Here is an 18,320-nt window from a genome sequence, read left to right as displayed (position 1 = left end):
GTGATGTTCGCTTAAGTTCGAAATACCGAGCTACAATAAAAACTGACCCATTTGTTGTCAATTTAATTTGATGATTACTTACGATATTCAGGTAAAATACATCAACAATACTTGAATGTGATCATTTTTGCTGGACAAAAATAATGAAGAAAATCGAGTATTTTTTGGAAATTAAATCAAGTAGACATAATTTAATTTGAATCAAACAGGTGATCAATTCGGATGGTAAAGCTGTAGGTAAATGATAAATAATAATGGACAATTGGTTAGTTAAGTTCAAACTAATTGATTGATTGACAAGGAGCATTTAGTAAGCATTTTAAAATCGTTAAAAATAATTATTACTTTGAACACTTGTTTCATTTTTTTGTTCATTCGTTCATTCGTTCATTGAATTTTTGATGAGTACAGAACATTTGTGGTTTTTTCCATTGATATGAGTTTGTGAATGAAAATGGGTTACAGATAAATTCTTTTCACCTTGATCACGTATTTATGGCAATCCTTATGCTTTCATGTCTATGAAATACCCATGAATTATGTAAAGTCATGCGAACAACAATCAAACCATTCAAAACTTTATACTGCAATTTACGACTAACAATAACATCACTTGCAAACTTTGAACACGGGTATAGACACACTACAAGTTGCAAAGAAAAAGCATTTAATTTGCTTGCTTAAGTTGAGCATCATCTGTCTGTCCTGACTGTAGTCTCTCTTACTTTATGTCATTCAACCCCAAAGATAAATTCTTCTTTTCAATTGCTTGTAAGTATGATTTATATATTTTTTTATTAGGATAATCTCGCAATGACACCATTTCTAAATACGCTACCCTAATCATGCACTCATGTCTATGGGTGAGATTGAGAGTAGTGTATGTTTGATTGACTTTGTTACGAAAGAGAAGAGCAAGTTTCTGTCGACTTAAAAATGGTTAAAAGCGAGTATGTTTGTTTTTAGCGGGTCCTCGCGGTTTTCCACGGTTCCCGCGGAACTGATAAGAGAAAACAACTTGGTGTCTTCGGCAAAGTTGTAGCACTCGAGGTCTTCTATAACATCGCTGAAGACAGTTATCTCCTATCTCTTATCAGTTCCGCGAAAAGCGCGAAAAATGATAAGAAAAAATAAGTTCTATATAAAATTTGCTTTTTTATGTGCGCGATTTGCGCGCAACCGATAAGAGATAAGAGATAACTGTCTTCAGCTTAGTCATAGAAGACCTCAAGTACTACAACTTTGCCGAAGACACCATGTTGTTATCTTTTATCAGTTGCGCGAAAACCATGAAGACCGCGGAGGCTAGACGGTACTACAACATACTCTACTTTAACGCCAACAGAATCATCAGAAAACATACTCGCCTTTTCAAAAATATAAATCGAAGAAAAAACATACTCCACTCTCAATCTCACCCATAGATGTGATAGTCTTGAACATTATTTCAATGAAATTTCCATTGAATTATGCGAAATCAAAGAAACAACCACTGTAGCTGCATGGGTCTTCTGCATTAAGGTCTTTTGGGAACAGTCTAGCCATGAAGATTTAACTAGGACAGTAAAAAAGACACGTGTCCTGATATGTAGATCCTGTGCGGTGTAGATATTTTATACGAGACGTAAAATGTTCACCATTAATTCCAGAATCGATTGGCGTTTGTTTCAATTACTCGACGTAAAAAATTATTGCTTTTTCAGAATCTAGTAATAGCCATTAATTGCAGTTGTGTGCATAAGAGACCGTAAAAGACCAAAAAAATGTCAAATTTTCGGCATTTTTTACATTTGACCCCACTTAAGGTGACTTACCAGGTGGTATACTTTTGTTCAGTTTTTTTACTTGTATCGTGTAGCCAGAACCTGTATAAACATTTTGGTACTTGCCAGATTGCAATTTGGATGAAAGAACGTGTGAAGGCTTCATACCATTTGTGCTTTTTGCAATAATATGGAGCTGTCATGATTATTTACCAATCAAAAGTACTGAAGTACAGTGTATTTGAGTACGTACCTTCGGTACTACTGCTTGAAAGCAAAATGGTATGAAAATCTGCAAGAATTTACGCCTCGATCTTTGGTGTCAATTGATTCAGACATAAAAGACAAATTTCTGGCCAAAATGAGCAAATCACCAACATGAGCTTTGGTTCGACAGATGAAAGCAAGCGATTTCTACTTTTTCTGCTTTTGAACATCTAGTATGATCCATTACGAACATTTTAAGTACCTACAAGACCAAGTCGAATGATGTTTTCATATATTTCTAGCCGTATATTCGGTTGGTTCGATTTCAACTCTCAGAAAATCGATCTTTGGCCAAAAAATCCTTAAGTATAGGCCTTTTAGGGTGGGTGTCTTTGTGCAAAGTTATTTTTCCTCGAAAATATGGTGAGTCTTCTCAGACAAAAACTCTTAAAATTGGCTTTTTGATGTGCCTCCCGAACAAAAGTTACGTTTTTCGTGCATTTTGTTATGAAAATATCATTTTTGTTCGGTAGGTACCCCAAAAATCATTCATAAGATCTTCTGTATGAGTAGATTTTCAATCGAAAAAAAAAAATTTTTACTAAGAAACTCATTCAAAAAGTGTATTTGCCTAGAAAGACTCCCCATGTATTGAATATCTATGCTGAAATGATTCTCTGCTTGCTACCTTCTTCAAGTGACTGTAGTACATCAACGATATTTCTCTTATTTTCTGAAACAGAATCAACTCAAAATTATCTTTAAAAAATGTACAAATATTACAAAAGATGTGAAAATAATACGATCTGTTGCATTCTTGATGTGAATCCTTGCGAACGAAATTGTTTTCACATGTGACTTCTTTGTAGTTTCAGTCTTCTATTTACTCTGTATTTGGAATTGCTACCTGTAGAAAATTGTTATTAGGTGCAACAGAAAAGGGATGCTTACCTTACGGCAACACCAAAACAGAAAGTTGAGTAAAACTACGATAGGTGTAATCAATATGACAGGTCAAGCGGACGTTTAAGGAAATATTCAGAGGCAGAATTGAATTTAGTGAAATAAAAGCAAGACTGTTGAGTGAAAGTTATAAAAAAATTAATAGAGTTGCAATAACGTTAGTAGAAAGCATAGAGAATAAACAAATTTTCAAGTTTTGGTAATTTAAATAAAACTCAGTTTGTCACTAAAAAATGTTCGAAATAATTTCTCAATTTTGTTTACAGTGATATTTGAAAATGGAAGGATCCACACTAAAGAATAAACGGAAGGGCGGAATGATACAAAATAATATCAGTAGGCAGAGAAAAAAGCGAATCAGTGTTCAATTAAACAACCCAACTAAGATCACGGACGTTAACTCATTCTGTTTGGAACAAATCTTCATGTATTTAGATCTAGAAGACCTTCTCAATGTTGCCAATGCGAACAAATATCTTCAACTAGCAGCTCAATCATTTTGTGCTCGACAACATACAAGAAAATGCATTTACATAAGTCTACGGTTTCTTTTCGAGAACATCTATAATTGCAGTTTATTTCGCAGGATACTGGTTGATCGTTTCAAAACTCCCTTACAAATGTTACGAATCTTCGGTCACATGTTCGTTGACATAAAACTTGACTTCACTGAAAACCATAGTTCCAAGGAAAAGCGTAATCATATAATGGACTACCTAAATGAATATTGTACTGAGTCTTTGATAAAAAATTAACGTTGTTCCAGGCGCGGCACTTGAAGAATTCAAGAAACCTTCTCCCAAAATTGAATCAGTCACAATGAGTGGTCATTTATCAGGAAAATGGAACTTAACAACAATTTTCCCAAATTTAGGTCGCCTAAATTTTCTGCTAAGGCATCCGGAATGTTTCGCACCAGTACACATTCCAAATTTACATCATTTGGATTTTATCCTTTTTTATGCAAACACTTACAGTCAAGATAGCTATATAATCGCTGAATTTTTGCGCTTGAACCCTCAATTACGAAGTTTTGCATTGCATTCTAAAAAATATGTGTTTTACAAATCATTGCCAAATATTTTCAGTCTATTGAAAGCCTTTATATCAGAGTAAAGAATGCGAATGATAATTCTCATTTTATACAGTGTCCGAATGTTACAAATTTAGTGATAGATTTTTGGTCCTCAACAAAAATGAAATTCCCATTGCTATTAAGAACTAATCAATTGAAAGTGTTATCGTTAAAAGGTGAATTTAAATGGGATAGTTCGTTTTTTAACTTTATCAAAGAACAGCAGTCAATAGAAAAAATTCGTCTTCAAACTACGGATTTGTTAAGTTTCGAAAACAGTTTGAAACTTGTGAATGCATTGCCCCTGTTACAAAGTGTTCTTATCATTCCAACCCTTGACCGAAAACAGGAAATAGAACAACTGAAATTAGATACGATAAATGGTTATTTGTCGATATTTAAGAGTCTGAAAAGTTTTTGTTTACTGGGCTCGTCCTCGTTCATCAATGAAAATATTATGAGAACACATTGTAACAAAGAGTGGAACCTAACTTGTGATGAATATGATTGGCGATTGCGTAAATTATATACATTACAAAGCGAATTACAAGGCCCATCCAAATTCTTTCTGTGCCACGGAAGAAGACATTTTTATTGAGTTTTTCGACAGAGCCCCAATTCAATAATATTTTTCTTTGCTATATGATAACATAAATCAAAATAAGACTTTACATTTTTTTTATTTACAACCTACTTCACTCAAAACATTTAATTTTAGTTTCAATCTCGCATTCGCTTAGGGTGGACTCTAACGAAAGTGTTTTTTTTTGTTTGAAATTAAACAAAGAAACATTATATTTTCACGATGTCTGTTGGAAATCTATATTGAAACAACAAATAAACACAAAATTAAACAAAACGCACCATGACTTTCTGATTATATGAATGGTTTGGAGCGAAAATGTAATACAGAAAAGTTGAGCGGAAAAATGTCGATGATGAATGAGCGGAAAAGGGATAGCTATATAGTAAACTGTGTAGTAAACTATAGTGAACTTTATAGCTATCCCTTTTCATTTGACATTTTTCCGCTCAACTTTTCTGTATTACATTTTCGCTTCAAACCATTCATATCATTTATAGATAAACAATTGAAAATGCATATTGATAAACTAATGCTACAGCGCTATATATTTTCTGTAAATCTTACTAACCCTTACTTGGTAAGGGGGTTTCTCTGTGCACATACAAAAAGAAAGAAATCCAGCAAAAAGTATAAACAGCGTCAAAGCCAACAGCGAAAATGGAAGTAATTCCACGTCCAGTTAGTAATAATACCTCGGAATTGATGACACTTTGAACCTTAAAAAATAATAAGAAAACAAACGTAAAAACTCTCGTCGTACAAATCACAGAATTCTTTGTAATTTTATTTCACGCTTTTGCTATGCTACATAATTATCATGATAAATATATTTTCAATTCTCACATATTTTGTGATTTGTTTGGTTGGTTGATTGCTTTTTTGTTTTTGTTCAGTTTTCAATTTTCAAGGAATGTTATTATTCAAATAATTCATTGTTCAAAGAAGGCAATAAAAGTGAGAATCTCGTAGAATAACAATTCCTATGCTAATTACACATAAACCTTAAGCCATAATATTTGTTTATTTAAATGTTAATACTGCTGTCAATCGAAATGAATGACAAAGTTCAACTAACAGCGAATAGTTTCCCTGGTTTTTACATTTTCGTGCTAATTGTCACATGCGCTATATGCTCTCTATATTACTTATATTTATCTTATGCTAAAACTATTTACACATTTTTTCGGAGCTTATTTTAAATGCATCATTTGTGCAACCGTCGTCACCACCGAATACCATTGAAATCTGTGACCCCAATGAGCTGTTAAGTCGTTGTTGTTTCGGCACTTTGGTGGGCAAAATCAATTGAGTGCTAAAGTATCGTCGTTGTACGAAAACACGCAATTTGTAGATCCAAAATAGAGTGACATGAACAATGATGGCCAAAATCAATGTGCCAAAGACGGTTACCATGGCTTTACCGGGTTCATTCCAGTTCAAGACATTATAAATGTACGGGTTTCCAAGTATGTTGACCCCACCTATGTGTGTAACAAGTAGAATTCATTATTTCCAACCAATTACAAACGGTTATGGGTTACTCCCTTACCACACAAGTAATAAATGAACGAAAATATTCCGTACGAAACACCAAAGCAAATCGGTTGAATGACATGGTACAATCGGAGGGGATAGGCCACGATGAGTATATCCAAAAACATGATAACCGAGTTCATCGCGTGTGATAAGATGTTTGGTGCGTTTAACGGTATTTTGTCTACACTCGAACACAGAAAATGAAAACGAATTTCGTGTCGTCGTTATAATGTTATACATAAAATTCATTATCTTAATATGACACGAGACAATTAAAAAAATGACCCACCATTATGCAATATACTCCAGTAAATTATCGTCACCGCGAATGACGTGATTAACGCGATATTGTGCAAAGCCCAGTAGATTTTGAACGCTGTCGGCATTTCGCTATTTTTCAGAACATTTTCTATAAATAAAAACCATTTATTTTGATTGCCAATATTTTGACGAAGTGAGTTAAAAAAAATGCGTGGATGAATTACCTTTGAAGTCTGAGTGAAAGTGCCAAACAGTCACGAGAATGGCACCAAATACACCGACCACCATATTGATTAAGATGCCCCAATGCGTTAAATATATGAAGAATAGGCCGAAACTGTATTTTTCCACGTGCGAGAACATCGATACAATCACCACAGCAATCACAAATATTGCAACCAACCATCGGTAGACCAAATAGAAATTGTTTTTCGATCTTGATTGCCATTGTGAACGCACCATTGAATCCACAGGATCGTGATCAAATCCGCAATTACTCAGCTTCAGCTCCTTTTTGTACGTCTTTATCATTTTGTTCGACATCTTTGTTTCTTCCGTCCAGTCACAATATGTGCCAATAGTCGAGTGCTATCACTAGTTTGTTTGTGAATTATGTCACGAGATTATTCGGCACTTTCTGCAGCAATACAAATGAAAGAAGAAGAAAAATAAAACGTTTACGTTAAGTAACGGATAATTTCAGAAAATATTGTCGATTTGTAATTATAGTGCATTTATAGCACTATCTGAGAGACTGCACAAGACAGTGCTGTGCACAGTACAGCGGTCGGAATGATACTAGAACCACAAGTTTGAATTTATTCACGTAAAATATTAAGTCACGAGAGCATTTTGTACATGTTGTGCGCAATGAGACATTTCGCAACTACCTTTGATTGCTCACAAGATTTTCTCAATCTATGAGTGCATTCTTGACATATGCCATGCAGAAAAATACAGCAACATTAGCAATAAATTACTTTCCCAGCGAATTATCAAACACAGACTGATTGATTAGAGTTCGAATTGATTGACCTTTTTTATTTAACGAACGTCCATTCTGTGCAGCCAAAGCGAACCTATCTTGATGCTCCAATTGTATACATGTTTTGTAAATATCTGATTGTTGCACTGTTTTGAATGGGAGAACCACTATCTATAAATGTAAATCAGGGGTAGACCCAGGACTTTGTTTTGTTTCAATTTGAATTGATTGAAGACAATGAGATAGTTGGAAGTGAAGATGAGGTCTGCAACTTGCTTTCGTATATCTTCCTTATGCTTACTACAAATTGTGGTAATGATGAAATAGCGTCAATTACCCACCCCTGGATGTCACTAACCTCTCTTTCTCTGTGTGCATATAGTGTCGACTTCTTTCACATGCTTAAACTTGATTGACATTATCAAAAATCATTGTCATTTAAACAAATATAAATTAGATTAATCATACCACACAACGTAAACAAAGAGAGAACCGTTTTTATTGGTGTAGACTGAAGATCGGACAAAACAATTACGACACGAAATGTACACACCCTTCTCTCGTGTCATACTTATTCTGACATACTGAAAGGCTCAGTCCGTTTGCAGAGAGGAATTGTGCTCTGTTCGCAAAAAATGACATTAAAAGTGTCAAATTTTGTCCATTGAGTTCCATATTGAGTTTGGCCAATGAACAGTGAACACAATTAGTTTACTGTGAAAATAATGTATTATCGTTGAATGTTTTAACGAGGATAGCTTCCGAAATTCAACCAAGTTGAACACCTGTCGTCCGTTTGCTGTCAATCATTGTTCAATGTACTTGAAATTCGATTTCCGGATGGACATCTGTTAACTACTTGAAATGTAAACCGATTGAAACATTGTACCAATAAAAAAATATAATGCGACGCAAAATATTGAATAACATACAATAAAAATGGAACAATAAATTTTACGGTGTGCAAAACAAACTGGACATTATTAAGGTGATAGCATCGAGATAATATAGGCTTATTTGTATAAATAGACGGGTTGAGCAAATGTGGTGTTCATCAAGAAGAAGTTACGAAAAAAAGAAGAAAAATGAATAATTGCACATCAGCGCTTTAGTTAATAGATTAGATTGCCATTGCAAACATGTTAGAGACCGTATGCAACAACAAAACTATGATGTGATTATCTTCTGTTTGATGTGATACACTACAGTTGGCTCTATATCCATGGAAGATATCGAACGATAATCTACGTCATATCCATGTATCGATGTGTGCACACACACACACACACACACACATTTGACTTAATTATCATCGCAAGTTAGATAACAGCAATTAAGGCTTCTGGTTTTCATTTCTCGACATCTCTCTATGAAAATAATAAATTTCCTGTTTTAAGTTTTTTTTAGCTCGAAAATATGATCGAAAGTTACACCGATTCTTTCTCCTCTCTAACGAAACTTCTTTTTTTGCCGCTGGTGGGCATATTGCGTCATATTTTAAAGCTTGTTTTTGTTTACCTCAGGAAATGTTGCAGCTAATTTATACACAGGCACGCACTCTTCAAGAACTTAGAATCACTGACGCAAGAAGCTCAAACTTGTTTCACTTTTAAGTGCTTTAAAGCAAGTCGACAAAGTTCAACTATATTATGTCTTTCAAAATTGAAATGAACAGACAGGTCATTTAATGACAAAGAAATAAGGGAAATCTAAGCAAATCATTGGAAGAGACAAAAACAATTCTAAGTTGAAATAAGTTACAGAGAAAAAACAGCGCAATATTCCCACTATTTCGAAAGTTTGTGCGTTACTGACATTGGAGTGACCGATCAACACAGTAATGTATTACTGATGACACCCGACCACATTGGACGTCATTTATCGATTGCTCAATTTTAAAGCAAAAAGTTTGCTGATAAGATCGGGGAATAAGGATGGGAAGCAGATAATTCATTTCCACCATTACTGGCAAAATGGAAAACCAAAATTACACGGTTACAACAGTACACCATCACGCAAAATGATCACGCTATAGAATGAATTTGTATGATACGCACTGAAAAAAATATAACCGGTTGACTTATTCGACAATGTTTTTTTCTTCTTTCAGTCATTTTCAGACTTGTGCAGGCTAAAAGGAGTATATCAAATTTTTATTTACAAACAATTGAGACGGCACGTTCTGTGTATGCCGGAATTCAAAACAATTTTACTTCATTACAGTTAGTTGATTGTAAAGTTGAACGTTTTATGGCATTTACGAACAACCACCTGTATCAATACTCTTCAAAGCTATCGAAGAAAAGTTCATTTGATTTTATTGAAGGAGACTTATATAGCCATACCTATCAACACAAAAACACACACACACACACACACATAATATATGCCTACAGAATTATGGTATTTAGTATCAATGTTGACCTCCAGCGATATTTATCTATAGGTATAACGACAAATATACATTAAGATGCGCTAATTGAACCGGCAAATGGAAAAAAAAACCAGCATGTTATTTTAATATGTATATTTTTGCCCACATTTGCGTCTTTGCTGACTATATTTATATCACTGGAACTATAAAAAATGTCACTAGATTTATGACCAATTCAAGCACGTCAAAGAAGACAAAACACACATATATATGTTTCTAGTGTTGGACATTTGGTTCGAGTTTCGGATTGCCTTTGGTTTTTTTCTTGCCATTCATTTCGAATCGAAATTTTCGATCTTAAACCAATAAATTGGAAGGCGAGCAAGATCAGTGTTTTTTCCCATCAATTCATTTTGGGTCAATAAAAAAAAACACTTTAATTGTACCCATTGAAGCCGTACGATGTTTTTGAGCTCAATGGATGATTTTACGAATGAAACGTGAATTGCGGCAATGGTCCGATTGGTTTTGCTTATTTTCATACCATCAAAGGCTTTATGAATGAAACAATTACGACAATTCATACCGTATTGAAAACAAGACGCACTTCTGATTCGAATACACTTTAGGTTCGGCTATGCTTATTTTTCAAAAGAAACACTAGCTTATACTTTATTTTTTTTTCAGTTGGCGTTCAAGAACATACGTCCACTTAATTGCACGATCAAAACGATATTTTATCTTACTTTCGTAACTGAACCAGACTGGGCCCAGGAATAATTTGTCGAGTTGTTGCAAGTCAACAGCATCGATAACAAGCCCTTATCACTGTGGCCAAACCTATCCGAATCGTACGATATTACAATGCATGAAGTAAACTTTTGAAGTAAACTTCATCAACAACGTGTTTATTGAGATCGTTTCGACCTGTGAGTCATTCGAGTCTCCTCAAAAATAGTCTATTGCTTCATGCGATTGTTATTTCGTTTTTGCCTATCGCATGCGGAGGCCTACCTCGAATGATTGTCAAGCCTACGTAGATATTCAAAGAAACACGAACGTACCAGAATTGTATGGTCATAAAATGCTCAAACGGTTAGTAAGATATGTTTAATTACAAACTCTGCGAAGAATTGAAATGACGCGACGCAATTTCGTCTTTTATTTTATTGACACTCAATCGCATGCACATTGTTATCGGCCGGCTCTGTGAAATGAATGACACATATTTCATCCCATTGACGGAAGAATAAATGAAAAGGAATTAATTATATGAATTGACTCGAACAAAGTGTTTCAAAAGTATCGTAACCGCCATAAAAAATCATAATAATTGTTCATGCGTAGAAACTGATTAAAGTTGCGATTAAATTGTTGAACAAAAACAAAATGTGCAGACTCATGCGTATTTCGAAATTGAAACTGTAGGCTAAACGGTGAGTTAGTAGCCGAAAGGCAAGACGATAATTTCATCAATCAAGAGCACCAAACGTTAATGGATCGGCTGTCGTAGAGAGTTTTACCGATTTTACTATTTTAAATTCGTCAATTTAATGACACTAAACACTGAACGAAAGAGAAAAAAAAATTATGTTATAACGGCATGTCCATTACGTGTATGACGACGTCAATTAAATTTCGCAACATCTTCGTCTTTTATAGCTAATTTTTTTTCCGAAGAATTGTACGTTTCAATTCGCACCTTCGCCGATGTTTTCATTTTTAATTTCTATGATATGTTTGAATTTTTCATTTGTAGATTTTCTTTTGTTTTGATTGCCCTCGAATTCGAAATGAATCAAAAACCCATTGAATACCAAGTCTATTGCACAAATCGGCGTCTATCGAAATTATAGAGACCGAGTTCGGCGAATATAGTGATTGGCAAATATTACGTTGGTATGGAGGTTTCGCTATACGTTAGCCGAAAAAAAAATTTAACACCATGGTATAGTAATTGCCACTGATTGGTATGATGCAAAAATGAAGGAAGAAAAAAACAGCAGACCTACTGGGCTCGAGGGACTGATGTTTTTTTATACATGCATATCTTGGAAAAAGTAATACGAAATGATCGCAAGGAGATATGGTGAATACAAAGCAGTATAGATCGTACCATTTCTGAATGAGAATGTACAAATATGACCGAAATCAGACTGGAAGCCATTTACCTTGAGAATGGAAATAAGATAGCCACTTTTATTGCTGACCCGTTTGTGAATGGATTCTTTTTGAACTAAATATATACGTGTCAGTATTACACAACTTTAAATTTTCTTCCTTTCGCTTATTTGCTCATCTGGGTGTTTTTTTTGCTCAGCGTTTTTTTCTCTAGGCAGTGAATGCCATTCCTTTTCAAATTCACACCAAATGTGCGTGTATTTATATTCTAATTTTATGGTTCAAAAACAAAAATTTCGTATGGGTTTGGAATTTGAACCATTTTTCAATGTTTTCAAATATAAGAGGTGGGCAAAACAAAAACCAAATTCAACCTCGGCAACTGACAATGGCAAAAAAAACAAAATTGATTTATTTTCATTCTATTGCTATCATTACACTGTTGTGTAAAAATTTGACTTTAATGAAATGTCGCCCGCGTGTCCAGATGAATGAACAAAAAGACAAAACCAAACGATGTTTTCACGAATTCATCGGTTTTGTTTGTCTGAAAAACAAAACGAAACTGTTTTATTTTGCCAGAAGATAAACATGCGAATAAAACAACAGCTGATATGTGCATTTTTGGGCATATTAAACCCAAGATCATCACCATCCGTAATTAATTTGGCGGTTAAATTCAAAGCAGCCACCGATTATCATAAGCTTTGCATAAAACTCATTGAAAACATGCTACATCCATTTAAGCATACGAAATATAATAGAAAACGAAACAAAGCAATGACAATGACTGAAGAAGAAAAGACGATACAATTGAATATGATAATACAAACACCGCTTAAACCGTATCGGTGTGCCGTAGCGCATGCGTGGTATTCCTGACCTTGACGAATGTTGGCCATGAACTACAAACGGCAAATACAAAATCTTTCTCGAACTGTGAAAACTTGAATGGCTTTTTTTCGGTTATACTAAACATTCACACTCTCACGCCTCTCAATATTACGCCGTTGAGCTACCGATCTCCTCCGTTCAATACCTGTTTGTCTTTATTTATTTTGTCTGTTTTTTTACTTTCATTTTTTTTTTTCGTATTGCTAACTATTTTTTTTCACTTGGATGAATTTTCGCCGATTTAATCGACATTAATATATTGCAGGGCGTTTTATTTTGTTCGTGATAGAGTCTGGCGCGTGTTCGGTTATAGTGGCAGCGATATGGATGAACGCAAATCAAAGTCAATGATATCGCTTGACATAAAACAACTATCAGTATTTGAGCATGATGTCTACTCAATCGAATCGCCTGTTTTTGTTGCACAGTCGATGGCACAGAATATAACCGTCTCTTTAAATAAATAAATAAATGGAAGGAAAACTACTATTTTTACAAATTCTTCGCGCGATGTTTTTTTTCCTACATATTATTTGGTTTGATGGAGATAATGTATGCGCAAATAATTAGCACACGTATTTGAAAATCGCGATTTTCGTTTTTCCTTTTGCAATTCAAACGAATACGAGCATGTGTCGAGTATGGGATATTTTGTCTGTAGAACCTATTAGCAGCATTGAAATGTAACTACATAGTCATTTAGTTTTTGTAGGCGCATCGAAAACAGGCAAATTTAGTGTCATTTTACCTGTCAAATTTCATTGAAACGCGCTTTCAAATAAGCATAATAAGTACTTTGGCCCTGTAACAGGTGATGTCGATCATGACATGCGACCCAAACACACAAGTCACGAAAAATTACGCGAAAATATTCGCGCACAATTTACTGAGCAAACCCATGCGGCATGTGCATTCTACCTTGCCTCGTTGTTTTACTACACAAGTATGTACAGAAATACATGCGCATATTTAAACGTCAATATGCATAATAACAACAAAAATGCAGCGACCACAGCACCGTAAAACGGATTGGTGTTGAAACAGGGACGTACAAATGCATGAGGCAGGCAATTAACCTTCGCCACTGTGTCTAAAGAAAACATGAATAAAGCAAACTACTAACAAAAAATCATCATTTGAATTAATCGCTGCATTGTCTTGCGTGTTTGTAATAATAAAAAAATGATCGCAAAAATAATGGTTGTTATTACTGTGGGTGCTGTTGCTGCTGCTGCTGTGGCTGCGGTTCTTTCTCTTTTCTTTTATTGTCCAACAAATTGAATAAAATGTAGCGCTAATTTTATTCCATTGTCTTGCGTCTTTGCTAAACACACAAATTAAGAATTCATAGCATGCACAGTTGCATTCCTTTTAGGCAGTTTCGGACCGTTAATATTGCGGTGTCCAAAATAATTGCCGGTTTCCAAAGATGAAGAAAACAAAAACCATACGCGAAGTACACAATTGGAATGCAAAACCAGGCGATTAAAAAAAAGACACGCGAAAAAAAACACAAAACAACACATTGTACTTCTTTGATGAGAAACCACCCGGTCCGAGCTGTATTACAAATTACGGAGCGCCACGAAAAAAAAGGTAGTTTACGATTCGGAACGTTATGATATGGCTACACAATTCGAATCGCTAAATTGAAAACCGTTCATTTTCAACGGAATTACAAAAGATCCATTCATCGTGATCATTGCAAGTCTGTGCAAAGATTACGGAACCCCTGGCAACTTTTCTCTAACTCATTCCATGCGCTCGTTTTTGTCATTACTTTTATGCATTTGGTGCAAAGTTTTTGTTATTCATTGAAACACAGCCACAGCAAATGCTACGAGCGTTTATCTATCTATCTATCTCTCGGTGATACAGACGCAGAGACGCAAAGACTCGTTTCTGACGATGAAAAAGAAAAGCAGAAAAAAAATATGAGAAAAAAATTCAATAAAATCGAGACAGGTATTTGTGCAAATAGCAGCTCCTACTCGCACACAACGTCTGAAATACCCAACAGCAACGAGCGGCTGTGTGAATTTCTTGTCCATAAATTGAAAAAAAAAGTTTCTTCTCTTTTTTTGCATCGAAATGCCATGCGATTACTTAATTCTATTCCACGGCGTGCAATGTCTCAAGCATCACGTTTGACTTCTAACACACATTCGCAACGGACGGGAGGAAAAAAAAATACATTGACTCAAAACCGCATGGTTTCGCGCTCGCCACAGAAGAGAAAAAAATCATATGCTTTAGTTATAGGTATGCGCCTCCTATTTTGTAAAATGCAGCACGCAAACACTTTGCATCATCGACCGAGTATGCCGTGGACTTTGCAGCAATTGCCGCCCGACAATCGCCAATGAACAAGCCAATCTTGAAAGAACCGCATTTATTTCAAGCAACATGCACACACATATAATAATTCAAGTGAATTTTGTCATCGGTTTTTTCGAATCTTCAGCAAATTGACTGGGAACTCAGAAAGAATTTCATAAATCGAAATGAACTCTATGAATTTGCAAATTAAACACTCGAATATTCTCGCTGTGGAAACGAATTAGAACAATCCGAAACAAAAAAATCACGATAACGGTAAAATCAAGTCACGTTATTGAACTGCATCAAATGCAAACACGATGCAAAGTTATGGCAAGGTTTTTTTTTTGTTTCTAATAATGTCTAATAAACTTGCTCCACATTCTAATTCACTTTGTGTCGTAATTCGTAAAAAATCCAGGTAAAAATGTTCTGCCACTGATAAGAATCGAATTTGTGTGAACGAAAGCGACGTAAGAAGAAAGAAAAAGAGAGTCAACTACTTCATTGCAATTTCCATGACTTTTATTTTTCAATAGGTTAGATTGAAATGTTAAAACACAATCACTGCATCGATTACTTACGTTCGATTCGAAAATCGAATTGCAAAAAAAGGTAGAAATTTTCTTTAATTGGCTGTATTAATTTTTGTTTGTTTGTCTAGTGATAATTGATTTTAATTGTTTTTAATGAAATGTTCGGTTTGTTTTCTATGGCGTATTTATTTAATATAGTTTTTTCTTTCATTTATGTTTATTAATTTGCATTACTTTTTTGTTTACTTTATTCGTATTTCTATGTGTTTTTTCTTTGTATTTTTTTTTAATTCTTCTTCATCAAACTTCTTCTACTAATCACCCATCTCGTTGGAACTTGTTTTGTTTTTTGTTTTAAGATTTTCATCAAAAAATATTTCATCGATTGAATTCATATGTCCATATTTTCCGAATAGAATCAGGTTGCTGTTGTTACGGTTACTGTTGAGCTTATACTTTACAGTTTTGCATTTAGAATTGTTTTTTTTTTCTCTTTCTGTCATTGTTAAAATGTTCATTAACTTCACTATATTCACTAATTCTATATTCTTTTCGATAAATATATGCTTTCTATCATATTGCATAATGACTCGTTTAACCCGGGATATTCTGTGTTTGCATTCCTTCTTTTTGTCTTTGTTGTCGTATGATCTATTGTGAATTTTATTTTTTTAAGTTTTTTTTTCTGTTAGATTGAATTCATTTTAATTCTTGAATCGGACATTATTTTTGTTGTTGTTTATCAATGTTGAACAAATTTGTTTGGAAATTTAAAGAGAACACGGAATAAAAACTAGCTTGTGATAATATAAAATCATAGTTCTATTTTTTTGTTTCATCATCAAAAACTGAATAATACGCACCACATCCGTGTAAATTGAAGTTTTCTCTTGTTCTGCTGTGTGCTGATGATACTTTGTTCGATATAGTTGAGTTAAACGGATTTTCTTACAGTTTTTTTTGTTTTCTTCTTCTCTGTATTATTTGTGTTATTCTTTATGCTTTGTTTACGTCATAGAGTAGAGATGTGTCCAATATATATATTAAAAGGGGGGTGCCTTTCAAATGGTTTATTAAGTTTGTCACATGTAAGCCAAATCAAACAAACAAAATTATGATCACTTTGTAGTCCAACAGAAATAGATCTCTTCATAAAACAACAATATTATTAACAAGTGGCTTTAACTCGGGCTTGGCATGAGACCAAATGAAGGGAGAAAACAAATTAATAACACACAAAACGCGGAATAGAGGTTTTTTTTCGCAGCCTCTGGTTTCTTATGCGCGCATGCTATCGCTCTCAGTCTCTCACAGAAAAACTGTTTCCACTTGAAGCACACAATTAAGACTAACTTGAAATTTGCATTGCGCACCGTATCTATGCGAAGCCCAGCAGTGCTGATCGCTAAACCAGACAGACACAGAATATGAATAAATCGAATATAAGTAACATAGAGCAGCGCATCGGCAAATGTGTTACGGTTGCGCTGTGCAAAAAAAGAAGAAGAAGAAAAAAAGAGTCATATGCGAAAGGAAAAAGAACGGTTCCACGCGTAAAAAAAGAAAAACAAAGATTTCAGCGTGCTGCGTACACAGCTGTTTGTATACACATTGGTCAGCACATGGGAATGTGAACGTGAAGAACGTGTGTGTAAGTGTGTTTGCAATGTGGTGTATTTGTGTGTGCTTTTGTAAGTATTGGCGTGCATTGCGATGGAAAAATGTAAACAAACAACAATTTTTTTTTTCGTGTGATTGAGTAAAAGTGTGTACGTTGTGTGTGTGTGTGAGAGTGTGTTGTGCTGTGCTTTAACTAGTCTTCTTTGGCTGGGTGCTAAAAGCCCACAAGCCCACTGACCAAATGGCCAATACACACTCTAGTGATCGCCATTCGTGCGACACAAACGATTCAATTTATTTCATTATTCTGTTGCCCATACGTGTATCTCTCTTTTTATAACGAAGTGATCATGTGCGTATTTAGTTTTTTTTTAGTGATTTGCTGTGTGTATGTATGTAACTCTGATATTATCATTGTGTGTATCATTGCGCCGTGCTTATGTCTTCAATACAATTATTATTTTATTTTTAATATGCTTCGATTCAGCGATGTTTTTTTTCAGTTTTGTTGAAGTGTTGAGCGTAGATGAATTGGTGTTACCGCTGTTAAAAATCGAAACTAGCGAGATTGAGCTTTTTGTTGTTTTTTTTTCTTCATGTTTTTAAATTTGAAAGACAGATTTGAGCTTTCTGTTCCGTTAAGTATTTGGAAGGAATCAAATTTTTTTAATGTATTATATTGTTGATAAAAGTCAGCGCTCTCTCTCTCTCTCAATTTCATTGCTGAGACACTAGCATTTCACATTCTCTTCTCTCTTTGCTATCATTTCCCATTTCGCAAGTACATCATTTGCAAATTTACATAATTAAGTGTCAAATTGTAGTCAGTTGTTCACAAACTTTGTGGTTTGGTTGTTCATCTACTGGAATGTAGTAGTAATTATAATAAGGTGCCGAGATTTGTTTGCTTTGTAGTACTAATAATAAATAATTTAAATGAACTAGAATCATTTTTGTCTTATTTTTTTGGTTAGTTTGGTTTGGTTGTTTTTGGAAATGTTAACGGCACTTAAATCTAAATATATCACTTGTGTTACAACACATCTATGTTTTGAAATTAATCAGGGATAATATTGTCAA

The 18,320-nt window shown here is 34.4% G+C and overlaps 1 protein-coding gene across 2 annotated transcripts; it reads right to left on the bottom strand.

Moving 5' to 3' along the window:
- Positions 1-5,343: 5,343 nt before the first annotated feature.
- On the bottom strand, positions 5,344-16,629 carry LOC129567975 (protein rolling stone-like). Of its 2 annotated transcripts, none has more exons than XM_055445400.1 (5): positions 16,484-16,629; positions 6,616-7,028; positions 6,420-6,539; positions 6,144-6,311; positions 5,344-6,075 (listed from the first exon to the last, which is right to left on the bottom strand). In XM_055445400.1, the coding sequence occupies exons 2-5, from the start codon at positions 6,932-6,934 to the stop codon at positions 5,762-5,764; spliced, it is 921 nt and encodes a 306-aa protein (XP_055301375.1). In that variant the 5' UTR covers positions 6,935-7,028; positions 16,484-16,629; the 3' UTR covers positions 5,344-5,761. The 2 variants fall into 2 exon arrangements, with proteins under 2 accessions (XP_055301375.1, XP_055301377.1); XM_055445402.1 differs by lacking the exon at positions 16,484-16,629 and adding an exon at positions 10,337-15,386.
- Between the last annotated feature and the right edge of the window lie 1,691 nt (positions 16,630-18,320).

This window comes from Sitodiplosis mosellana, unplaced genomic scaffold, assembly GCF_009176505.1.
Source record: "Sitodiplosis mosellana isolate CC-2019 unplaced genomic scaffold, AAFC_SMos_1.0 Smas_scaffold_14, whole genome shotgun sequence".
Classification (NCBI taxonomy): Eukaryota; Metazoa; Arthropoda; class Insecta; order Diptera; family Cecidomyiidae; genus Sitodiplosis; species Sitodiplosis mosellana.
The sequence above is the reverse complement of the archived record's forward strand: the minus strand, read 5'-3'. Positions and strand labels throughout refer to the sequence as shown.